We start from the raw sequence: 26,203 nt of genomic DNA on the forward strand, positions 1-26,203 counted from the left end.
CTGAGAGAGTCATCGGTGTCCCCCAGGTAATGCAGTGTATCGTCTGCGTATAACGACACCCTCTCCACTAGGGGGCTTACTTGCAATCCCCTAACCCCGCTGGCAGATCGAAGCAGGATTGCCATCAGCTCAATCGCCAGGGCAAAAAGCCCTGGAGAAAGGGGGCACCCCTGCCTTGTGCCCCTGCAGAGTGGAAAGGAGGGGGAGAGAATACCACCAGTTCGTACTCGTGCCGTCGGGGAGGAGTGTAGCTGTTGGATCCAGGTGATGAATTTAGGGCCAAACCCAAATCTAAGTGGGACCTGCCAGAGAAAGACCCATGGGACTGAGTTGAAGGCCTTTTCCACATCCAATGAGGCCACCACCTCCCAGATTCACTGTCACAAAACTGTGCTATATTTGTATGGAGTCGGCGTATATTGACGTCCCTGCCATTACCTGGCATAAAGCCCGTCTGGTCTCCTTTGACTAGGGAGAGTATCACTGTATTCAGTCTATTGGCCAGTATTTTGGTTAGAATTTTTGCATCAACATTTAGAAGGGATATGGGCCTATAGGACGAGCACAGCCCAGGGTCCTTCCCGGGCTTGGGTATGACTATTATCACAGCTTTGGACATAGAAGCCAGGAGGGCACTAGATTATAAAGCTTTGGTTAGCATTAAGTGGTAATGTGGGGCTGTCACCTCCAGATTGGAATTATAAAACTCAGATGGGAGTCCGTCGGGTCCCGGCGTTTTCCCCGTTTGCTTGGACTTTATAGCCCTCTGGACTTCTTGTAGTGTTATAGGACACTCCAGGCCCTGCGCCGCTTCAACGGTCAAGGTCAAGAAATCAATTGAGTCAAGGAAAGCCCCTAACTCATCCAATGTGTACGTAACCCTAGATGCGTAGAGGTGGGTATAATATTGTTCAAATTTGGCATTTATTCCAGCCAGTTCTGAAATCGGTGCCGTCGTCCGCCCATATGTTCGCTATGCAGGGGGTACCCAATCTCTTCCTCGCCAACCAGGCCAGGAGTCTGCCAGAGCGCTCTCCCTGTTCAAATATTCTATGGGTTTAAGAGAGTAGAAAGTGACGGCATGGGTCTACCCGGATCAACGGCAGTTCTCTATAAACTGTAAGCATATCAATGTGGGTACCTTGTTGGGGAATTTGCGTATAGATCTTCCAGCCTCATGGCCCTGAGCTCAGCTGCAGATAGTTCAATTCTCATTTCTTTTCTAGCTTTAGCAATATTAAATTGATATCTTCCCCTGGCATAAGCTTTAAATGCATCCCAGACTGAGGCCTGAGATGTCGTGTTATTATGGGTCCGATAGTCCCGTAACTCAGACAGCATCAATGGTTCCAATTTATCATCAGTGACCCAGTATCTGGAGAGTCTCCATAAACCCAACCCGACCAGTGAGTTTGTATCTAGGGTTAGCGTGAAAGGATGGAAACAGCAGAGACCCTGCTTAGCAGGGAGTCACTAACGTAAATCACATCAATACATGATAAAGTGGCACGTGTGGCCGAATGACAAGTGTATTTTCTCATGTCTGGGTGTTTCCATCGCCACACCTCATGGAGACCAAATGTCTCCACCCATTTAGCCAGGCCCCTGTCCGCCACCTGTCCCATGCTTAGTCTGTCAAGCCTAGGATTCGGGGTCATGTTAAAGTCACCTGCCATGATAGCATTAGTCGTGGGGAATTTGGCTACCACAGTTAGGATCTTATTTAGAACCACCATACTTGCTGGTGGAGGAATATATAGGCCCACAATCACCATTTCCACTCGGTCACACATTGCATGCAGAATCGCATATTGTCCATCCAGATCTAGATGGATGTCCATCAGCACAAAGGGAAGCATCTTATGAACCAGAATACTAACTCCCCAGGAATGAGAGGAGAAAGTAGTGGTAGTAAGACCCCACCCATGCCCTCTTTAGTGAGAGTACCTTGGATCCCGTGAGGTGCGTCTCCTGCAATATACAGTAACCTCAGGGGAGCCTTAACAGGAGCATGAAGACCGTCCCCATATACAGTGCGGTTCACCTTCAGTTGTGGGATATTGTGAAGCATAGGGAGATACAAAATCAGGTGGCCAAAAATCAAACAGTAAATCCCCTCTCCCAGCAGTCAAAGGAGGCCCGGGGTAAAAGGCAGTTGAATCCAGGAGTCCGCGGTCCACAAAGTTAGGTCTGTTGCTCTGGCCAGACTATCCCGGTGGTGTCAGAAAAAAGAAAGAACAAGTTATAAATGTCTCTCACCCGTTCAGCGTGAGGCGAATGATAACAAGGGTACCGTCGCAGGCTGCTAGTTTCCTCTTCGTGGTGGCAATAACTCCAACCAGTTAGAAGAATCTTCAGATGAGGTGAAGAACTTCAGTGCTTCGCTGTCCTGTACCCTAAGGCGGGCTGGAAAAAGAATGCTGTATTTGATTACTTTTTGCCGCATGGCAAGTTTCACCTGATCAAACGTCAACTCTTAGACCCCATACACACTATCAGTTTTTCTGCTGAGTTTTTCCTTCAGATTTACCAAAACCATATAATATGAGGTCAAACCTTAGGAGTTTCAATGTGTATGCAATCAGGCATGCCCTTGCACTACATGGTTTTGGTAAACTTGAAGGAAAAAATCAGCAGAAAATCTGATAGTGTGTATGTTGCTTTAGGGTTTCCATTTTCCTGCTCTCCCTAAATACTGTATCTCTGTCCCTGTAATTCAGAAAGCGAAGCATGAGTGTGCGTGGGGGGGCACCAGGAGGACCAGGAGTTTCCGGCATTCTGTGGGCCCGTTCGATTGTAAAGAACGGGGAGAACGCCACCTGGGGGAGCAACTGCCGGAGAAGGCGCTCGGTGTAAATAACAGGGTTGGGGTTCTCTGCGCCCTCCGGCAGCCCGACGATGCGCAGATTGTTCCGCCTGTTGCAGTTCTCCGCGTCCTCGGCGCGGTATTCAAGAGCCCGGACTTTGGTGGTGAGGGATGCGGAGTGCTCCCCCAGTATGTCTTCGGCCTCCCCCACACGCCGCTCCATCTCTGACAGGCGAGATCTGAACTTATCCATGTCTTTCCGGATCAATCCCATCTCTATTTGTATGGTATTGATCTTCCTCGTCACCGTCGTCTGGCAGGTGTTGATAGCTTGCATCAGGGCCGTAAAGTTATCTGTGTCCTGTATCGCCGGGTCTGCAGCCTCCTTCTGTGACGCCATATTGGACAGCGATCGGGCCCTGGACTCCTCGCCACGAGGCTGTATATGCGGCGTGAGGGCTTTCTGGTGCACCGCCGATCTGCGTTTGCTGGGCATACCACTCTAGAGGATGTCAGGGGAGCTGCAATAGCTTCAAGGAGATAATGGTCCGCAGGCAATCAGGATATTAGCAGGCAGGGTGTAGGAGCTCTCACACTATGCCTCCGCTCCGGTCGCCATCTTGGACACGCCCCCCACTGCGTCCCTTTAACTGACAATTGCACGGTCGTGCGACGTGGCTCCCAAACAAAATTGACGTCCTTTTTTTTCCCACAAATAGAGCTTTCTTTTGGTGGTATTTGATCACCTCTGCGGTTTTTATTTTTTGCGCTATAAACAAAAATAGAGCGACAATTGTGAAAAAAATGCTATATTTTTTACTTTTTGCTATAATATCCCAAAAAATATATTAAAAAAAACATTTTTTTCCTCAGTTTAGGCCGATACGTATTCTTCTACATATTTTTGGTAAAAAAAATCGCAATTAGCGATTGATTGGTTTGCGCAAAAGTTATAGCGTTTACAAAATAGGTCATAGTTTTATAGCATTTTTATTAATATTTTTTTTTTACTAGTAATAGCGGCGATCAGCAATTTTTATTGTGACTGTGACATTGACGGACACATCGTACATTTTTTACACCTTTTTGGAACCATTGTCATTTATACAGCAATCAGTGCTATTTAAATGCACTGATTCCTGTGTAAATGACACTGGCAGTGAAGGAGTTAACCACTAGGGGGCAGTATAGGTGTTATGTATGACGTTATGTGTTTTTTTTTTTATTATTTTTTTTTTAGGGGGTGTGGCCTGGCATGTGACTTCACTGATCGTCCTTCCCTATAAAAGGGAAGAGACGATCGGTGACAGGCACACAGGGAAGCACGGAAAGCGGTTTGTTTACACAGACCTCTCCTCGTTCTTCAGCTCTGTGAGCGATCGCGGGACACCAGCGGCAATCGGGTCCGCTGGTCACGGAGCACAGGACCGGGTCGGGAGCCCGCCACAGCTCGGCACTTTAAAAGCAATGTACAGCTACGTGCTTGTGTCCAGCTGTGCCATTCTGCCGACGTACATCGGCGTGAGGCGGTCCTTAACCACTTGCCGACCGCCGCACGACGATATACGTCGGCAGAATGGCACGGGCAGACATATGGGCGTATATATAAGTCCCTGCCTGCCCGCGGGTGGGGGGCCCGATCGGGCCCCCCCCCGGTGCCTGCGGCGGTCGGTATTCGTTCGGGAGCGATCCCGGACGAGGGGACGGCCATTCATTCATGGCCACCCCCTCTCGATCGCTCCCGGCGAATGAAAATGTCCGGTGACATCACTTCCTCTCCTGTAATGTAAACACAGGAGAGGAAGTGATGTATTCTCTCCTCCGTGTCGGTATTTTTCGTTCCGACACGGAGGAGAGCGGATCGGTGAGTTGCACCAACACTCTACACACACAGTAGAACATGCCAGGCACACTCACACCCCCCCTTTACCCCCCGATCACCCCCCCAATTACCCCTGCCCCCCAGTCACAGTGACACCAATGTCATTTTTTTTTTTTTATTTTTTTTTTTTGCATTGGTGTCATTTGTGACTGTAATAACTGTTAGGGCAGTTAGAGTTAGCCCCCTTTAGTTCTAATGTACCCCCCTAACCCCCCCAATAAAGGTTTAACCCCGTGATCACCCCCCGTCGCCAGTGTCACTAAGGCTGGGTTCACATTGCAGCGGTTTATGAGAACGAATGTGATTCGCACCGCACTGCAGTGCAAATCACATCCGATCTCTGTGCGATTCGAGTTCAGCCATTCGCCGCACCCGCCACACCCGCCGCAAATTCGCACGGGACCCTTTTTTTGGCCCGCAGCAGAATCGGATCGCATGGGTGTTCACACCATGCGATCCGAGTTTGCAGATCGCACTGCGATATGCGAACTGATCTGGGGGTGTCAGTAACATTTCACTGACACTCCCAGCAGTTCGCATAGGGCAGTGTGAACTGCCGCCGGGAGGCATGCGATGCGGGAACCCGCCGCGGATTCGCGGCGTTTCCGCATCGCTCCAGTGTGAACCCAGCCTAATAAGCGATCATTTTTCTGATCGCCGTATTAGTGTCACAGGTGACGCTAGTTAGGCAGGTAGGTATTTAGGTTCGCCGCAGCTTTTTATAGCGCCAGGGACCCCCATATACTACCGCATAAAGCCCCCTGATTGCCCCCTAGTTAACCCTTTCACCTGTGATCACCATATAACTGTTACAGGTGACGCCGGTTGGTTAGTTATTTTTTTATAGTTTCAGGGCACCCGCCATTTATTACCTAATAAAGGTTTAACCCCCTGATCACCCGGCGGGTGTCATTTGTGACTAATAACTGTTAGGGCAGTTAGGGTTAGCCCCCTTTAGTTCTAAGGTACCCCCCTAACCCCCCCAATAAAGGTTTAACCCCGTGATCACCCCCCGTCGCCAGTGTCACTAAGGCTGGGTTCACATTGCAGCGGTTTGAGAACGGATGTGATTCGCACCGCACTGCAGTGCAAATCACATCCGATCTCTGTGCGATTCGAGTTCAGCCATTCGCCGCACCCGCCGCAAATTCGCACGGGACCCTTTTTTTGGCCCGCAGCAGAATCGGATCGCATGGGTGTTCACACCATGCGATCCGAGTTTGCAGATCGCACTGCGATATGCGAACTGATCTGGGGGTGTCAGTAACATTTCACTGACACTCCCAGCAGTTTGCATAGGGCAGTGTGAACTGCCGCCGGGAGGCAATGCGATGCGGGAACCCGCCGCGCATTCGTGGCGTTCCCGCATCGCTCCAGTGTGAACCCAGCCTAATAAGCGATCGTTTTTCTGATCGCTGTATTAGTGTCACAGGTGACGCTAGTTAGGCAGGTAGGTATTTAGGTTCGCCGCAGCTTTTTATAGCGCCAGGGACCCCCATATACTACCGCATAAAGCCCCCTGATTGCCCCCTAGTTAACCCTTTCACCAGTGATCACCATATAACTGTTACAGGTGACGCTGGTTGGTTAGTTATTTTTTTATAGTTTCAGGGCACCCGCCATTTATTACCTAGTCTCACTAGTGTACCCCTAAATTTAGGGGTGTCTACTTTCCAAAATGGGGTCATTTGGGGGGGGGGTTTGTGCCATCTTGGCATTTTATGGCCTTCAAAACTGTAACGCCCTTAGAAAGCCTGAAGGCGGTGCTTGGTTTTCGGGGCCCCGTACGCGGCTAGGCTCCCAAAAAGTCCCACATATGTGGTATCCCCGTACTCAGGAGAAGCAGCAGAATTTATTTTGGGGTGTCATTTCACATATGCCCATGGCATGCGTGAGCAATATATCATTTAGTGACAACTTTGTGAAAAAAAAAAAAAAAAGTTTGTAATTTTCCCGCAACTTGTGGCAAAATATAAAATATTCCATGGACTCAACATGCCTCTCAGCAAATAGCTTGGGGTGTCTACTTTCTAAAATGGGGTCATTTGTGGGGGTTTTGTGCCATCTTGGCATTTTATGGCCTTCAAAACTGTAATAGGTAGTGAGAAGTGAACTCAAAAATTTACGCCCTTAGAAAGCCTGAAGGCGGTGCTTGGTTTTCGGGGCCCCGTACGCGGCTAGGCTCCCAAAAAGTCCCACATATGTGGTATCCCCGTACTCAGGAGAAGCAGCAGAATTTATTTTGGGGTGTCATTTCACATATGCCCATGGCATGTGTGAGCAATATATCATTTAGTGACAACTTTGTGAAAAAAAAAAAAAAAAAAAAAAGTTTGTAATTTTCCCGCAACTTGTGGCAAAATATAAAATATTCCATGAACTCAACATGCCTCTCAGCAAATAGCTTGGGGTGTCTACTTTCTAAAATGGGGTCATTTGTGGGGGTTTTGTGCCATCTTGGCATTTTATGGCCTTCAAAACTGTAATAGGTAGTGAGAAGTGAACTCAAAAATTTACGCCCTTAGAAAGCCTGAAGGCGGTGCTTGGTTTTCGGGGCCCCGTACGCGGCTAGGCTCCCAAAAAGTCCCACATATGTGGTATCCCCGTACTCAGGAGAAGCAGCAGAATTTATTTTGGGGTGTCATTTCACATACGCCCATAGCATGTGTGAGCAATATATCATTTAGTGACAACTTTGTGTAAAAAAAAAAAAAAAATTTTTTTTTTGTCATTATTCAATCGCTTGAGGCAAAAAAATAAAATATTCAATGGGCTCAACATGCCTCTTATCAATTTCCTTAGGGGGTCTACTTTCCAAAATGGGGTCATTTGGGGGGGTTTTGTACTGCCCTGCCATTTTAGCACCTCAAGAAATGAGATAGGCAGTCGTAAACTAAAAGCTGCGTAAATTCCAGAAAACGTACCTTAGTTTGTAGATGTGACAACTTTTGCGCAAACCAATAAATATACAATTATTGACTTTTTTTTTACCAAAGACATGTGGCTGAATACATTTTGGCCTAAATGTATGACTAAAATTGAGTTTATTGGATTTTTCTAATAACAAAAAGTAGAAAATATCATTTTTTTTCAAAATTTGCGGTCTTTTTACGTTTATATCGCAAAAAATAAAAATCGCAGAGGCAATCAAATACCATCAAAAGAAAGCTCTATTTGTGGGAAGAAAAGGACGCAAATTTTGTTTGGGTACAACATTGCATGACCGCGCAATTACCAGTTAAAGCAGCGCAGTGCCAAAGTGTAAAAAGACCTCTGGTCATTTACCAGCAAAATGGTCCGGTCTGAAAGTGGTTAAGTGGTTAAGTGGTTAAGCAGTACATGCCAAATTTGATTCTCTGACAACTGTATGATGGATCACTCTACTCAAACATAATTAGGAATTCAATGTTATAATGAGGGATTAACCTATACCTCTTCACTGAACCATAACCTCCGTTAAATATTTTTTTTTATAATTGAGGCTCAGAATGGCTCCAGATAGTGTGTGTAATCGCGGAATCAGTCACTGTCCCTGTTCAGGCCAAGGATTCCTGCTGCCCTGTGGGAGCCTTTTCTTGCTTACTTCATATGTTCATTGAAAGCAAGAATCTTCAAATCCAGCACAAAGCAGGGAACCAGGGGACAGAGAAATGCCCCAAACTTTAGATGGTAGATCTTCCCAATGTTACTTATCTTACTGCATTTTTCTAAGGCACATAATTGTTTTTTCCAGCAAATGTAAAAAAATAAAATAAAAATACTGATGTGTTTGCCTCCAGTCTCTAAAAAGAAGAGATTATTTGCTGTTCTTATTCCCCCCCCCCCCCCCCCCCCAGTACATTTGGTCCAGACCAGCCATTGACCCCCAAAAAGAAATGATTACCTAGACTGTAAATCATGATGTATGATTATGAAGGACAATAATAATAAGGTTTATTTTATTTGTGATACCATTTTGCTGTGATAAATATGGCATTAGTGCATCCCCAAACCAAAAATGACTAATAATATTTAGTTTGCATATTGTAATACTAATGATTCTAAATTTGCTTACCATAATCCTACAATACAGCTATTTTTATTAATTTTTTTTATTATTAACCATTGTACATCAACTCTATGGGCAGCAAGAGTTTGATTTGCCATAACACTGTAACTATGGGCATAACCTGGACTTATTACTCAGGGTTAACATAATGCTATCTTGCTAAAATGGATACACTGATTTGAAGTTTATCTCCGAATTTAGGCTAGTGTGTGGCCATCCCTCAACAAAAGATTATTATTATTATACAGGATTTATATAGCGCCAACAGTTTACGCAGAGCTTTACAACATTAGGGCAGACATTACAATACAATACAAGACAGGGGAAATCAGAGGGCCCTGCTCGTTAGAGCTTACAATCTAGGAGAAGATAATCATTTGATCAACTTGGGTTGAATCAAAGTGTTTAAAACTGGTGGGAAGGAGGATTCCTCCATCCATCTTCTTTGTTTAAAAGAATCTTGTTAGTTTTTTTTTTCTTCCATCCAGCTAGCAGGCTGAATGAAAAAAAAATTAGCTACCTTTTGAAAACACTTGTCTTCCCGGAATACATTGATGTTGCATGTTCCCTTGTATTTGGGCTTGTGGTCTTTGTTGCATGGCAGGTTCAGAGTTTTTAATGGATGACAATCGCCTAAAGCAGAGACCATGTGACCAAAACATCTAAGCAGTTTGTCTTATGACCAACACTAGAGGCGGAGCCTGGAACAGAACATTCTTTCAAAACAGGCAAGTTAGTCAGGCTTTTGCTGTTCATTTATTCATCTCAAGAAGTAACGTGAACAGACTGAAGATGTAAAGTACAATAGGAATTACTTTTTATAGGCCACATGATCTATTTAGTCTGCTTTGCATTTTGAAAGGGGCAGCCTAAGAAGTGAGGTAGTTGCATGACTCTTAAATGAACTTAGTTCCACAGAAAACTGCAGTTAAAGGCTTTCTCTCTACTCATACCTGTAATAGTGTCAAATGTCTGTGTGTGTATGTTTAATATCATGATAACTTTTGTTTAATATTAAAATGGTCTTTAAATGTCTACCAAAGACCCATCTAAATGAACGTTTTTACAGCACTGTTGATTCTTACACTAGCTCTATACCGTACATCACTGATCCTAACCCTTAGAACAAATTCCTAGTATTCTAAGGATGGTAAACTTGGGTGGGGGTTGGAGCTGAAAGCACGGCTGCAAAGCAATGAACCCAGTCCTTGTACAGCCATTTGTTTGAATTGTTGATTTTAACCTGCATGCACAAGAAATCAAACCATTAGACTTGTTAAGTTGATACCTTTTCTCTTTTCCCTTTGCTAGCACTGCATTTCTGTTTTCCACTTTCTTTGGCCTAACCTAACCTAACCTATGCTTGTTATGCATTTGTGCATGTACAAATTAAGGGGGTTTTGCTCTTAACTTTGGTAGTTCAGAAGTGGGGCACAGATGAAGTGGCAGCTTGGCTGGATCTGCTGAGTTTGGGAGAGTACAAAGAAATCTTCATCCGTCATGACATCCGTGGTTCAGAGCTAGTACATCTGGAAAGGCGGGATCTTAAGGTATTTTCTTTGTACTACTTTTTCCGCTCTTTAAAAGTTTCCTTGTGGGAATTAAACCTTTTTCCTGTCCCCTTTCTTGTTATGTGCTTGTAGCTTGGCTTCAATTAAAAATTCTGTGTAAATTAATCTGCACTGTTCTGTGGCCTGCACTCTCCCTCTATGTGACACTGCCATTGCAGCCTACACCATCAGCAGCACTTGTAGGAACACGACCCTTTAACATGATTGGTTCTAAATATTTTTATATCTACCAGATGGCTTAACAAACACCAAGGATGTCCTTTGTAAAAACGGTATCACATATACAATGGGATCAGTGTTGAAGGTTGCAAATAAAAACTTTAATGTTTTCATTTATGAATTGCGTAACATTTTCTTATTAGTGTTCCATGGGAACCATTTTTGTGGTTTTGATTTTTACCATTGTGTTCACCATTTGCATCTCTTGTGTGGAAGCCATGCATGCTTATTGTATAGTGTCGCCATTCTCATCCCCTTTACAACCTCATATGTTCTGCTTGCATGCTGTATAGCAGTTCAAGTCAAACAGCTCATGATCTGCTTAAAGTGATTGTAAAGGATCGTTGAGTTATTTTTAAAAAATAACAAACATATCATACTTGCCTCCACTGTGCAGCTCGTTTTGCACAGAGTGGCCCTGAACATCCTCTTCTGGGGTCCCCCGGTGGCTCTTGTCGCTCCTCCCCACATCACATGACCCTCTAGGAGAAGCACTCTACCGAGGGGGTTACCTTGCGGGCACGCTCCTGAGTCCAGCTTTTGCGTCCGCAGTCTTGAATGCCAGACTTGGCCCTGGCGCCCGCATAATTGGAATTGATTGACAGCAGTGGGTGCCAATAGCTGCGCTGCTATCAATCTATCCAATCAAGAGCTGGGACGCAGTGGAGAGAGGGACAGCGCTGAAGGGGCTCAGGTAAGTAAAACGGGGGGGGGGGGGCGTGTGGCTGGGTGGCCGGTGACTGCCAGGTGTCTTTTTACCTTAATGCAAAGGGTGCATTAAGGTGAAAAAATACGAGGGTTTACAACCCCTTTTAAGCTCCTTTCTTCCCTTGTTGGTTATGACAGCCTAAAGGAAAAGACGCCTATAATGATAGAAATATGGAGGCTGCCATTGCTAACTTTCATTTAGAAATTCTAGTTTCCTTGCTATTCCAATTGAATTCAGGAACTACGAATCGTTTTACAACCATTTTGATTGCTTTTAATTGATTTTGGGGTTTATTCAAAAATAAGTCCGATCAGAAGGCTTACAAACTTTTCTGTGTGGAACAACTGAATTGAAAGCAATCTTTTTCAGTTTTTGTTTACTTTTACAAATAAATCTTAAGAGATTGAGCCACAGTTCACATTGTTGTGCTGCAGTAACAAACCAAAATGCACATTGGTGCCATTCATTCTTAATGGCTTTGCAATTCATTTTTTCAGTGCATGTGCATTACAGGACACCACTACACACTCTAGTGCTACTGTGTGTTGTGATGCGCTGAATTACATAAGAAGTGAACATAAGTTCACCTTTGGAACATGTTACACACATATTTTGGCATATTCTTATTTATGCTTTAGGTAGCCCTTTTAAATGAATGGGCTACCCCTGCGCATCACAAGTTAAAGCATTATTATTATCATTATACAGGATTTATATAGCGCCCACAGTTTACACAATGCTTTACAACATGAGGGTAGACCATACAATTACAATAAAATGTAATACAGTAGGAATCAGAGAGCCCTTACTACTTAATGGCACCTCAATCGTGGTGCAATTTTGATGCAATTAATCGAGCTAAAATGCACGATGCTGGCGTTCAAAAGAAGCTCCTGCTCCTTTTTGCTCGCCTTGATTTGTGTGCCATTTAGAAGTAATGGCATCGCACAAGCGTCCCCCGATTTGCCACGACTTAGAATCGCAGAGATTCTGTCTGCAATTTGAATCACTCAAGTGTGAACAGAGCCTTTAGAAAGAGCCAGATCAAAGAGTAGTTGGCATGAAAAAACTGTGTGTGTATATAAGACACTAAACTGCAACAAGCATCCAGATTGGAATTAGTGGAGTTAGAACTGTGATCTTCAGATTTGTTGATGTTCATTAACTCAAAGTATTGTAACCTCTGAATCTGCAATCTTTGCCAGGCAACTATAATTTTCAGAAGGAGACTTAAGTGATGGCAACTTTCGTAATGACCTCAGTACAGATTTATTTTAAATGGGTTTGAAGACTTGCACAAGGATATCCAAAGTATTTGATATCATTGGCCTGGTGTAGCTAATTTCTGCCACATCAGACACTGTAAAATATTATTACAGACAAAGATTATCGTGGTATTTTCAGACCAGCAACAATCTTAAAGTTGAGGTATGCTAGAAATGCAGCTTAATTTATTAAAAGTACACTATATACAAAGAGTATTTATAATATCTCTGCATAATCATAGATGCTAGTAAAATATATGGATGACATAAGGGTTTTAACCCATGATTATAAATATAAAGATTTTAAGATGATAAACAGAGCAAGAGAAAGATTTGCCAAAGGAGGTTAATAAAGTGCTGCATGTGTATAATAAAATAACTGCTAACGTTTTATGTGCAAAGTAAGCAGAGCAAGTGTGCACAATTTTCAGAGACTGCCAGTAGCAAAAGAAAATGGTGCATTTGCAAAAATACAGCAGTAATAGTGTTAGCTAAGAAAATGAGCATGACTATACAATTAAAGCTGAAGTTAGCTCAAAAAATAAATAAATCCCTACAGCTTTAGTCACATCACTTACCACTAATAGTGTGTGCCATGTTGTGCATGTGGCTGGATCAAGGAGAAATCAACACTGCAGGTATGCCTGTCTTCTTCCTGTCTCTAAACTTCTGACACTGTAATGGTTTACCGCTTCAGGCAGAACAGCATTGCAGATGCACCAAAAGGAACAGACCTCCCCTCCCTCCTTCATTGAGGAAAGTTCTTTCATTGGTTACACAGGTTGGAACACAATCAGTAAATGGGGGAGAGTCTCAGTCACAGGATTCTCTCCCCCTTTCACAGTGTTAAAAAAAAAAAAAAAAAATTCAGACATTAATTTTCTGCTGTCTCTTTTTTCAAAGTTCACCCAAAGCAAAATGTTAACGACTTTCTTCTTAAGTTTGGTCTGTAAGCCTGTCTGATGGTGTTGTTTTTAATCCCATAGCATTGTTTATATGATATGCTAGTACTGCTATATTTTGCACATGCTGTTGCTAGACTTTGCATGTTTTGTGCATCCTGCCCTGCTTTTTTTAGTGCATATATTTTGGCAGCTATTTTGCACATGCAGCACTTTGTTGAGATATTTTTGCTTGCTTGCAGCAAGTTATGTCCTCCTTTTGCTCTGTTAAAAAAATCTTGTAAAAGCGGATAATTTTTTTTAGTCCTGTTAAACCCCTTTTGAGAGCCATATACTGTTTTGTGTTACTGTCATGATGTTGATCATATTGAATTTTGATGAATTTTTTGTATATTTGTCTGCACAGACAAACCTGAAGTAATAGTTATCAAAACTTTTTTAACCTCCAGCAAACAGTCATCATAAATGCATCTGATAAATGCATCAAAAGCTATTTTTATGGGATTCATGGTCAGCTAGACCTCTGTAGTTAGAACTTAGTGTAAATCCTTACGATCCATTTTTTGCTACAAGTAAGCCTATAATAAGGCTTATCTGTAGCTACCCTGGATATCTCCTAAACCTGCACGGTTTAGGAGATATCCCCTGTATCTGCATGTGCAGACATCATGGGCACATGCGAACTGAAGTAATGGCACGTGCATGCCGTTTGCTTCAGTGAGTGTGACATTGCGCGGGAGTGATGTCATCGCAAGTAACTGCGGGGAGAAATGTCGCCGGCCGGTGCTGTGGACGGGCACTGAATCGATGGCTTCGATCTCGGGTGAGTATTACATAATGAGCTAGTATGCTATGCATACTAGCTCATTATGCCTTTGTCTTGCAGATGTTCGTTTTTTTCAAAGTGGATTTACAACCACTTAAAAGCGGAAATACACTGCAACTGAGCACCACAAATCAAGAACACTGTTTATTTCTTTTTTAATATTCAAAGCAAACTTGCCCCTCCATCTAGTTCTCCATGCTTTATTTTGCTGAGAAATCACTTTTTAAGAATACCCACCAAGCATTTTTGTCTGTGGCCATCTTGAGTAAGGGCAGATGATTCATGTAGTGTTTACTTGATGGGATCCATCTGCCCTTAGCTCAGGCATATGCAAGCAGGAGGGTGTGCTTAGCTGAGTACACCCCACCTCCTCTCCTGAAGACTGCTGTGGGAGGTATGATGTAATTTGCCTAGGCCTGGAAATCAGGAAGTAACTAAAGAAATATAACAAAAATTAAAAAAAGTAAAAATATACCTTCCTATTTGTTTACTAATGCAGCATAAGGATTAAAATAGTCCCATGCTGAGTCAGAGTGAAGCTCCACTTTAATATAAAACTGCACTTTGTTGTGCATACTCAGGTTATTATGGAATCTGGAAAATAGAATGCCTTGCCTGTAATTTCTTTGAAACAAGCTGTGGGAATATATTGTGGTGTAGAGAATTTTTAGAGCAGTACATTTTTTAAGAAAAGCTTTCTTCATACAGTTAACTATACTAATGAGAGGACAAACCATTTGGCTTTACATTGCCTAGTCATGTGCATATAAACTTTAGGTTAAATTTATTTGCTTTAGTTTTTTATCACCAGTGCTCTTTGGTAGCTTGACCTCACAAAATTATCATAATTTGATTTACTTTAAATATGGAATTAGGAGCACAGTGGGCTGCTACTTTTTTTTTTTAATAAGTGGTCAAAGTACATATAAAGGATTGACTGTATTATATAGGATATACAGTGCCTTGCGAAAGTATTCGGCCCCCTTGAGCTTTTCAACCTTTTGCCACATTTCAGGCTTCAAACATAAAGATATAAAATTTTAATTTTTTGTGAAGAATCACCAACAAGTGGGACAAAATTGTGAAGTGGAACGAAATCTACTGGATATTTTAAACTTTTTTTAGCAAATAAAAAACTGAAAAGTGGTACGTGCAAAATTATTCGGCCCCTTTACTTTCAGTGAAGCAAACTCACTCCAGAAGTTCAGCGAGGATCTCTAAATGATCCAATGTTGTCCTAAATGACTGATGGTGATAAATAGAATCCACCTGTGTGTAATCAAGTCTCTGTATAAATGCACCTGCTCTGTGATAGTCTCAGGGTTCTGTTGAAAGCGCAGAGAGCATCATGAAGACCAAGGAACACACCAGACAGGTCCGTAATACTGTTGTGGAGAAGTTTAAAGCCGGATTTGGATACAAAAAGATTTCCCAAGCTTTAAACATCCCAAGGAGCACTGTGCAAGCGATCATTTTGAAATGGAAGGAGTATCAGACCACTGCAAATCTACCAAGACCTGGCCGTCCCTCTAAACTTTCAGCTCAGACAAGGAGAAGACTGATCAGAGATGCAGCCAAGAGGCCCATGATCACTCTGGGTGAACTGCAGAGAACTACAGCTGAGGTGGGAGAGTCTGTCCATAGGACAACAATCAGTCGTACACTGCACAAATCTGGCCTTTATGTAAGAGTGGCAAGAAGAAAGCCATTTCTCAAAGATATCCATAAAAAGTCTTGTCTAAAGTTTGCCACAAGCCACCTGGGAGACACACCAAACATGTGGAAGAAGGTGCTCTGGTCAGATGAAACCAAAATCGAACTTTTTGCCCACAATGCGAAACGATATGTTTGGCGCAAAAGCAACACAGCTCATCACCCTCAACACACCATCCCCACTGTCAAACATGGTGGTGGCAGCATCATGGTTTGGGCCTGCTTTTCTTCAGCAGGGACAGGGAAGATGGTTAAAATTGAGGGGAAGATGGATGCAGCCAAATACAGGACCATTCTGGATGAAAACCTGTTGGAGTCTGCAAAAGACCTGAAACTGGGATGGAGATTTATCTTCCAACAAGACAATGATCCCAAACATACAGCAAAATCTACAAAGGAATAGTTCACAAATAAACGTATCCAGGTGTTAGAATGGCCAAGTCAAAGTCCAGACCTGAATCCAATCGAGAATCTGTGGAAAGAGCTGAAAACTGCTGTTCACAAACGCTCTCCATCCAACCTCACTGAGCTCGAGCTGTTTTGCAAGGAAGAATGGGCAAGAATTTCAGTCTCTCGATGTGCAAAACTGATAGAGACATACCCCAAGCGACTTGCAGCTGTAATCGCAGCAAAAGGTGGCTCTACAAAGTATTAACGCAAGGGGGCCGAATAATTTTGCACACCCCACTTTTCATTTTTTTATTAGTTAAAAAAGTTTCAAAAATCCAATAGATTTCGTTCCTCTTCACAATTGTGTCCCACTTGTTGGTGATTCTTCCCAAAAAATAAAAAATGTATATCTTTATGTTTGAAGCCTGAAATGTGGCAAAAGGTTGAAAAGTTCAAGGGGGCCGAAAACTTTTGCAAGGCACTGTATAATATATATTAATAGTATATGTTCATTGAAGGACACATGCGACAAGGAATCTTGACTTTAGGGGCCTAAAGCGGCACCAGAAGTAGGACACCATTTTGTTGGAGGCAGACTGTTCTGGCATAGGCAAGTACCTACTGTCTACTAGGATTGGAAGTCCCCCCCCATCCCTAGTGGATGTGTGGTGGGCTTCAGATACCTCCTCAATATCTACCTGTTTTACCTGTGCGGTCCTACGGTTGATCAGTCCTACTTTGGACGCCACCTCCCCTGAGGTTTAATGGTGTTTCCTAGCCTGCCCTAGTTTCTGGTTGGTAAGTTGGTTCACCCAGGTCTGATTGCCAAACTCATTTGGGGATGGTGGTGGCTGATTAACTCTGGTGCCCATTTGGAAATCCTCCATCTTTGGAGGAGCCTCTCTCCTGCAGCCATCTTTGAAGAATCAAAGCCATTAATCCCGGAAGAGGTTAAAGCTGTGGAGGTTATGGGTCCTGCTCAGGTATTGAGGACGACTCCTCTACTCTTGTAGCACAGAAAAAAAAGCATCAGTGTCTAATCTCTTCGGTGTGGTAGCCTTTAAAAATTGAATATCCCCCAAGGGCCCCATGACTGTCAGCTGTTCCTTTTGCTGCCCATAAGCCAGCAAAGCTTTCTTTATTCTGCCTATTTTGATACATTTGTATTTAGATTATGGAAATGTCCAAAAATGGCCTTTTGTGGTGCCAAATCGGTGTACAGTGAAAGAAGTGGTCTTATCCCCCAGTCCTGAACCAGCCAGTTTTGACAAGGAACAAAGCAACTGTGATTCTGGTGGAGAAATCGACTCCTTTCAAGGACCCAGCTGACAGAAAGTTGGATTCTGTTGCAAGCTCTATGTATACTGTTGCCATGACATTGGTGTCCCAAGTTTTACAGAATAAGCAATTGCTTCAGGGCTTCTTTAATCAACAAGCAGGACTTTTTTTCACCTGGAACTTGGTTTCACCACCTCTGGCTCAGGCCCTCTCCTTCCTGCTCACCACTATCACTGGTAAACACAGAAGTTCGGCTTCTGTGTTTACCAGGGATAGCTTGTCTCCCAACGGCTCCCACAGATCTGGTCTCCTCAGCAGCTCCCACTGAGTGCCAGATGGAAACAAGGGAGATGCAAGTGCCCGGGTGCATTGCGGATGCTGACCCTCACTAGATGGTCTCCCTGCAAGTGAGAGAGGAGTTACCGACCAATGTACGGAGAGGTACTAAAGCCGACTGTGTTCAGCTTAATACAGCAAGATGGGGGAGCTTTTAAGGGGGGGAGGGGGATATGGGTGAAGTGAAGGGGGAGCTGTTGAAAAAGCCTGAACTCAGCGAACCCAGGAACTCGGCAATATGTACATAGCACAGCCCAGCCTCTGCATGCAGCACATCCCTAAACCCTGTACTATGTGCCAAGCGCACACCGGAACTCTTTACATGGCACACCCCTGGGGAGGGTTTTTTGGGGGGTTGTGGTCAAGTTCCTGCCAGTGGCGGCCCGTCCATAGAGGTTCTGCCTAGCCTATCCATGCGTCCAGCCCCCTGATCTACATATCAGAGCACCCGGCAATGGATTCCAATGCGGGGTGTGGTTTGTTTGTGTTTTGTTTTGTTTTTTACGCACCTGATTTCGCTCCGAGCCTATCCAGTTGTGTGACGATGTTTTGCTATTTTCACACTAAAGTTCTCCCCACCAATCAGGAGACAGGTCGTCAAACCTGTTCCGATTGGCAACAGCATCGGGTGATTCTATTGGATGCCTAGGGCTTTGGCAGAAGAGGAGACCACACGGTTGAGAAAGCTTGGGGAGCAAAACCGGAGCTGCTACTACCCGCACTCCACTAGAGGAGGAGAGTGCACCACAGCCCCGCCACAGTGTAAGCAAGGACCTTCTTAACTGCACCTCTTTCTTGTTTCAGTCGCCTCAGACAAGGGCTCTAAGCGGATCTCAAAGCCACCCTTGGAATTCAACTGGAATCGTGAGCAGATCATGTCGTGCTACAAAATAGTTTTTCTTTTTTACCAGACGGTCTCCAATCTCAATCTTTCACTGTCTTTGCTCCATAACATTTATCTGGCATTTGAGGGCTTCCTCCCTCAAGGGGTGACCACTCCTGCCCCTGCTTCTGAAAGGTTTAGGGGTTTTATTGCAATGTGTGTACGGGCCGGAAAAAGTATGGTGTTCAGACAATCCTGGACCTTAAGGCTCACAACCTTTTGTGAAGGTCCAAAAATTCCATCTAAAATCCATTCCCTGAGCTGGCTTCTATCCTTCAGGAGGACTTCCTGACATCCATAGACATCAAGGATGCATACCTGCACATAACCATGTGTGCTGGGCATCAGTTTTTTCGGCATTGCACGATAGGGCATGATCACTACCCATTTGTTGCACTTTCCTTTGATCTGACCTCAGGTATTTACCAAGGTACTGTCTCCAGACCTAGCATTACTGAGACAGTGAGAGATCTCTGTTTTGGGTTACATGAACGTTCTCCTCCAGGCATACTTTTGCTATTCCCTGATGAACATTCTGGCTGTTACAGTTCACAATCTGGAGGGGTTCAGCTGAACATCAATTTCAGAAAATCGTATCTGATTCCGACCTTGCATCTAGGGTCTAATCCTGGACTGGTTTCTCCTACCAAACAAACAAACTTCCAGGCTTAGGCTTCGTTTTTGCTTTCCTGCAAATGGTACACTGTGTGCAAGTTTTGGCTCCATAGGCTCTACCCTTTGAGGTTATCCCATATGCGCAGTTTTACACTCAGGTTCTGCGGAAGGAAATCCTGACCAAATTGGACACATCCCCTTCATTGCTGGAACGATTTACGTTGGTCAAGTCCCCCCTCCTGTGGTGGCACCAGTCTTCGTGACTGCTAAGTGGCAAGTTCTTTCTTTTCTTCTTTGGACGGTGGTCAGGAGGTACACCAGCAATCGTCAGAAAATGTCACAGCATTCTGTGGTTTATATCCCCAAAGTGGAAAACTTCCAGGCACACTACCTCAGCTGTCACGTCTGGTCCAGGGCACATGGAACTTGCATCCATATGTCTTCCACCAGATCTGTCAGTGGTGGAGAAACCCTGGATGTGGACCTCTTGGTGTCTCAAATTAACAGGAAGGTGTCTGAGCTGGTGGCCTTGTGGTTTAAATCCTAGTATTTGGTCTTGCATGAAAATAAGCTGGTTCTTCACCAGCAACCATCCTTTTTAGGAAGAACAATGTGCACCTTTCATCTGAATGAGAACCTTGTCCTCCTGTCACTTTGTCTGCAACTGTCACACCCTAAGGAGATTAATTGCGCTTCATTCTCTAGATGTGGTTTGGGCTGTGTCAGTGTATCTGTGAGCTACCTGTTGCAAGACAGACTTTGTGGTCTCCTAGGGTCAGCATAAAGAATTTGTAGCTTCTTCAGCTATTATTTCAAAATAGATTAGGCAGTTATTGGTTCTATGCCATTAAGGGTCTATCCTGTTACAGTGCATTCCACTAGGGCAGGGATATGCAATTAGTGGACCTCCAGTTGTTACAGAACTACAAGTCCCATGATGCATAGCAAGACTCTGACAGGCACAAGCATTACAACCAGAGGCAGAGGCATGATGGGACTTGTAGTTTTGCAACAGCTGGAGGTCCACTAATTGCATATGCCTGCACTAGGGTGATTAGTGCGTACTGGATTTTTTATCATCAGGCACCTGTAAGGCAGCTGCCTAGACGTCTTTCCTTAGTTTCACCAAGTTCTACAAGGTGGATGTTGCTACACCTTCAGATGCATGTTTTGGCTGCAAAGTATTGCTGGTCTTTCCTTCCTGCCTTTCTTTTGGGGTAGATTCCTTGCTGGGCTTTGTCCTTAAATGACTGAAAGAGAAAATTGGATTTTTTTGTGTTTGTAATCTCTGTAAAATTCCCTCTGTGTTCTTTGAAGGACCCACCCTGCTTTGTGAATCAAAGCGGAGTTCCAATAAAAAAAAAAAAAAAAAAAAGTAAAGTCAGCAACTACAAATACTGCAGCTGCCGACTTTTAGTAATTGGACACTTACCTGTCCCAGGGTCCAGCAGTGCGTGCGAACTAAGCCCTGCTCATCTCCCTCTCCTCTCTGCGGCACAGGCATTGTCACTGTGTGCCTCTGACGTGTCCCAAATGATTGCCGAGAGGGAGCGGGGAGAGGTGAGCCTCCTACCGGCGCCGCAGTGCCCCGGGAGAAAGTAAGAGCTGGAACCCTCCTAAAAAGAGGGTTTCCGCCCCTCCAAAAAAATGACATGCCATATGTGGCATGTCAGGGGGTCACCTTCTCTTAAAGCGGAAGTTCCATTTTTTTGAGTGGAACTCCGCTTTAATAATTGAGCTGCCAATAGCAGATTTGTGTTTAGGATTCCTTGACAAGCTGTGTCCTTCAGAGAACTAAAAAAATGTTTCAGTGGCTATGAAAAAAAAATTGAATTTTTTACTACATGTTGGTAAACATAGCTGCTATTTGTGGTGTTGAAGTGGGTAAGCAGCTTTTTATTACAGAAGAGATATGCTGCGTCTCCTCTGCAGTAAGACAAACTTACTTGCATGCTTCCGGTCAGCTCTTGAATATATGCTGAGCAGCTCCACATATGTTCCTAACATTTTGCTAGGAGGGTGAATGGCTCCCATGCATGTGTAGGACTCAAGTCCTCTCCACTGGCCAATCAAGAGACTAGAAGCCCAGGGAGAAGATGTCAGTGACTGATTTAACAGTTGCATCGCTGTAATGGAAAGGCGTAGTCTTCAGACATTAGTTCTGTTTTAATATGCTAAAATATGAAAAATGATTGGGTTCAAAAGCTAAAGCAATGTTTCTTTACAGAGGCTCTTTGACACTGTGTGATGATCAGCATGTTTTGCACTGGATAAACACAGATCACAGCTGGGACTCAGAAAAATTGTTTTTGTTTGTGCCCTTTTCAGACTGGAACGCTGATGTGATGGGATTATGGTGTGGTGCAATGCAGTGTGGAAAAATGCCTGTATTTGTCTGCACTGTACTCAATGGCACAACATGTCACCACACACTGTGATTCTGTGCAGTGGCAAGAATGAATTCTGTGACACTTCATAAAACAAAACAAAAAAAAACAAGCAATGTGGAGCAAGCACTGCACTAGCTTGTACAGTAAAACCCTGCATTTTTCCTAGTGTGAACGTAACCTAAATGTTTCATAAATATAACATTTCTAAAAAGGAACACACGCAGTTACTAATTATTTAAAGCTATACATAGCTACCATTCTTATCTCTTAGTGGATAAAGAGAGCAGCATTGTGCTTAGTAGGTTGTAAAAAGGATGAATCATATTGTCACAAAACATTTAAAAAAAACTTTTAGTTGCATGTATGTTTCCTTATTAAAACATATGTTTGGATCAGTGTTGTTCATCTCCTTTTTAAGCCATGATCACTCTCAAAATATTATAGCAAAAATGTATGCACTTAGCTCTGATCTAAAGTCATAATTTATAATGTTTTGTTATACCTATGTCCCCAAATGGCGTGTAATTTCAGATCATATATATGGAAAATGTATAAAAAGGTTTGCGTAATTTTTGTTCTGATTTGTGTGGTGTGTGTAGAGTTTGTTTTGCATGTCTATGATGCATCTTTTTCATGTGTTGTCTTCTACACATACCATTGTTATCGTGGCGTGTTTGTGTTTTCATCAGGGTTTGATGACTTAAAGCCCTTCCTAAAATGTTATTCATGGGCTTTATTTTTCTTCATTTCTTGCACAGTCTTTCACTGAACTGTTTGAGCACACACTAGATGTACAGTACATGAAATTGCAAATAAAGTTTAGGATCAACACCATAATTTAGGCTTGGTGCAGTATCCTTACAAACCCTTGGCCTGCAACTATCATTACCTGGGAGCTACAGTGTCACCAATATCACAAGGGTCCTATTGGGCTTGCTGAATAGGAAAAAAAATTAAATGGAAATAACTCTTGTTAAATTGTTAAATCAGTTCACCTGTCACTGGTAAGAGTTCAGCAAACTAGGATCAAGTTGGTTGCTGTAAGTTATTGTACATTATCATTGTTCTTTTAATGGTTTTGTTTTTAAGTAAGCCTCATAAAAACAAATTGTATCGCACTTAAGTGATGATGCTCTCCATTTTGTGAAATACAGAATCAACTTTGACTTGGCTAATCTCTATACTGTACAATTGTTGATAATTTTATTATGGTCCTAATTCCTACTTCCTGGTGTATTTTTCTATGTCCAGTTTTAAAGCTGAATTCCAAGGAGATGTAAAATATACAATGTAATGCAGCTATGTATCCATTAATCAATTATACATACTGTATTTCTTTAAATGCAACTAGTATGTAAATGTACTGGAGTTTAAAGTAACTCCTGGCTCCTAGTCACGCCCCTCCATAAGACACACAGAGTGGGGCTTGGCCCTGCCTAGCTCCCTCGTCACTGGCTTTGACAGCAGCTGTACCCAATGAGAAGTGAAAGAGCCTCAGCTCTCATGGACATCACTGGAATTGATGTCAGGCTCAGATATGCATTGTGTGGGGGGTGGGCTGCGGGGGAAGCTGCGTGTAGAACATTTTTTTTTTTTTTACCTTACTGCATGAATGCAGTAAGGTAAAAGGCCTCTGCCTTTGCAACCGCTTGGTGTAAGCCTCTTGCGATACCCTTTTTATAGCGACACTCGAACTGAGAGAGGTAGAAGAAGCACAGGTCATTTTTTATTTTCTTTTTCCAAATGTTCCAACAAGGAACATGTTAGGAGGAAAGAGCATAGTGAGTGAGTAGACAGATAACCTCCTTCACATCAGTCAGCAGGTTGGGGGTTCTTTCTATACTCTATATCTTGTAATATGGACAGTGGTGTAATCCATCCAGTTTTACTACACAGCAGGGCTAGGAATATCTCAGAACTAAATAGACAGGAGTGTAAATACAAGGAAAACCATTCCCATATATGTATTTTAGTTGTGTGTTTTAGGGGTTTGCCTGGAGATTTGCTTTAGTGCACTGTTCATACTGCCGGAGAGAATTAAGTTGTTTTGTGGACTGCTGATACATTTAAAAGGCAGAAGCTTGCCTTTTGAAAGCAGAAGTTTTTAGGATGCCTACAGACTGCATTTTCCTATGTGGCTTTTGTTGATTTCAACTGCACCATAAAATTGTCTACTGACATTAGACTGATTGTGTAGACAAAATCTAGCCACGCTTGGTTGAGTGCTTTTTAAACTTTTGTACGATTGACTTGAGTAAGGCACTCTGGTTTTCTAAGCAGTGGTGTCAACTATTTACCTTGACAGCTAATTGCTAAGTGACACCTTGGAACTATATAGATATAGAGGGACTATAATGAAGTCTGTTGTTTTTCAAGAGAACAAGGTATCTTGCAGATGTAGCAGTTAGAGGGATGAGACAAACATTTTACCACTGATGACAGGGGTGCTTACAATGATCAGCGTTTATGCACAACCGTGATCCAAACAGGAAAGAGCTAGCTGTTCCTGTGACTGCTTATATAGTGTGAGCTGGTATTTGGCTTCAATTTGTTATCCCCTCCCCCAGAGTAACAATGCTTATGTCCAAAGGTGCCCCTATGCGCCTTTTTCCAGACTGGAGGCACTGTAAGACAGGAGGTGTTAATGGTCAAATCACTAGGTGGAAACTGATAAGAGGACATCTTATCTTGCTGCTTCCCTTTCACTCATCCTTTGGAAACAGTGTGCATTGGGTCTGAATAACCTTGCATTCAAGTACTGTGCAGCAACTGACAGGATTCTACTCTTCCCCAACCACAGCTCATACTGTATAATAAAGTGTTGCGGTAGAGAGATTGCTCAATAAGGAATAGGCTGCCCTTCCTAGGCTTTTATAATATAGCAGCACTAGGCATTAAGAAATTGAGCATTGTTGGGAACAATTAGCAGTTCACATTAAGTTGGCAAGTATGATTCCTAACAGGGCATGTACAGTTAGGTCCATATATATTTGGACACGGGCACAATTTTAGTTTTTTTCAGGTATTTACCTAAACATATTAATGCTATAGTTATATAATGGATATGGGCTGAACGTGTGCACCCTCAAGTTTAAATTGAGGGTATGTACATCCAATTCAGAGGAAGGGTTTAGGAATTATAGCTCTTAAGATTAACCATCCCCCTTTTTCAAGGGACCAAAAGTAAATGGACAATTGAATCAAAAGCTGTTTCATGGCCAGGTGTGGGCTACGCCTTCTTTATTTCTTCAGCAATAAAGTGGTTGTATAGTCCTTTTTGGGACTTTTACCTACAGGAAAGCCTATAATAAGGCTTACCTGTAGGTAAAAAAAAAATCTCCTAAACCTGTACGGTTTAGGAGATATTCCCCTCGCAATGCACCGCTGACTGCAGCGGCGCATGCACACAGGGGATTCCCGGCTGAAAGCCTGGCAGACGACGGACCCTGCTGGGAAGAAATCTGCCGCGCACATGCGCAGGAGTGACGATATCGCGCTCCGGCCACTCTCAGCACCGGAGCTGCAATACCCGGAAGAAACGCAGAGGGAACATGTCAGCTCCCTCGGCGTGGATCGGACCAAATGTCGGGGCTTCGTTCTAAGGGAAGTATTTCATAATGAGCTAGTATGTGGTGCATACTAGCTCATTATGCCGTTTCCTTTGCAGGTAGGAAAAAAACACATCACCGGGTATACAACCGCTTTAAGCAGGTAAAAGATCTGAAGTTGATTCTAAGTGTGGTATTTTCATTTGGAATCTATTGCTGTGAACCTACAGCAAGGAGCTGTCCATGCAAGTGGAACAGGCCATTGTAAGGCTTCAAAAATGAAACCAATCCATCAGAGATAACCGCAACAGTGGCCAAATCAACACTAAACTACAAGCCTTGCTATAAGATATAAGCTAGAAGATATAAATTGGGATAAAATCTTAGGAACAAAGAACACAGAGGAGAGATGGGTTTGCTTTAAGAGCATATTAAATGAGGGCTTTAGCCAGTGCATCACATCGGGAAATAAATTTAAAAGAGCGAACAAAAGTCTTGGATGACTTAACTCTAATGTAAAAATGCATATAAAAGCAAAGGAGAAGGCCTTCAAAAAAATACAAGGCTGAGGGATCATCATCAGCATTCAGACTTTACAAAGAATGCAACAAGATATGTAAGGGTGCAATTAGGGTGGCTAAGATAGAACACGATAGACACAGCGGAGGAGAGCAAAAAAATCACAAGGGAATTGAGGGGCTTCAGTAATCCACACTGCAGTGTTCGTCCTCATGACACATCACAGTAATCTCCCTCATGGCTAACAGAAAACAGAATTAGAAATAGACTTGGGAAACTTAACATTAATAAATTACCGGGACC

At 43.2% G+C, this 26,203-nt stretch overlaps 1 protein-coding gene across 2 annotated transcripts in view; it reads left to right on the forward strand.

Moving 5' to 3' along the window:
- The window catches only part of DGKH (diacylglycerol kinase eta), a 363,187-nt gene that overhangs the window by 329,788 nt on the left and 7,196 nt on the right, over positions 1-26,203 (forward strand). The window contains exon 29 of one of the 2 annotated variants that reach the window (XM_077483186.1): positions 10,156-10,286. The exons of the other annotated variant lie outside the window; for it this stretch is intronic. Within the exon in view, the coding sequence (XP_077339312.1) occupies positions 10,156-10,286 (131 nt within the window). The remainder of the gene's footprint in view (positions 1-10,155; positions 10,287-26,203) is intronic. 2 annotated transcript variants of the gene reach the window in all.

The sequence above is a fragment of the Lithobates pipiens genome, unplaced genomic scaffold (assembly GCF_037356315.1).
Source record: "Lithobates pipiens isolate NorthernLeopardFrog02 unplaced genomic scaffold, aLitPip1_a1.2 Scaffold_16, whole genome shotgun sequence".
Lineage (NCBI taxonomy): Eukaryota > Metazoa > Chordata > Amphibia > Anura > Ranidae > Lithobates > Lithobates pipiens.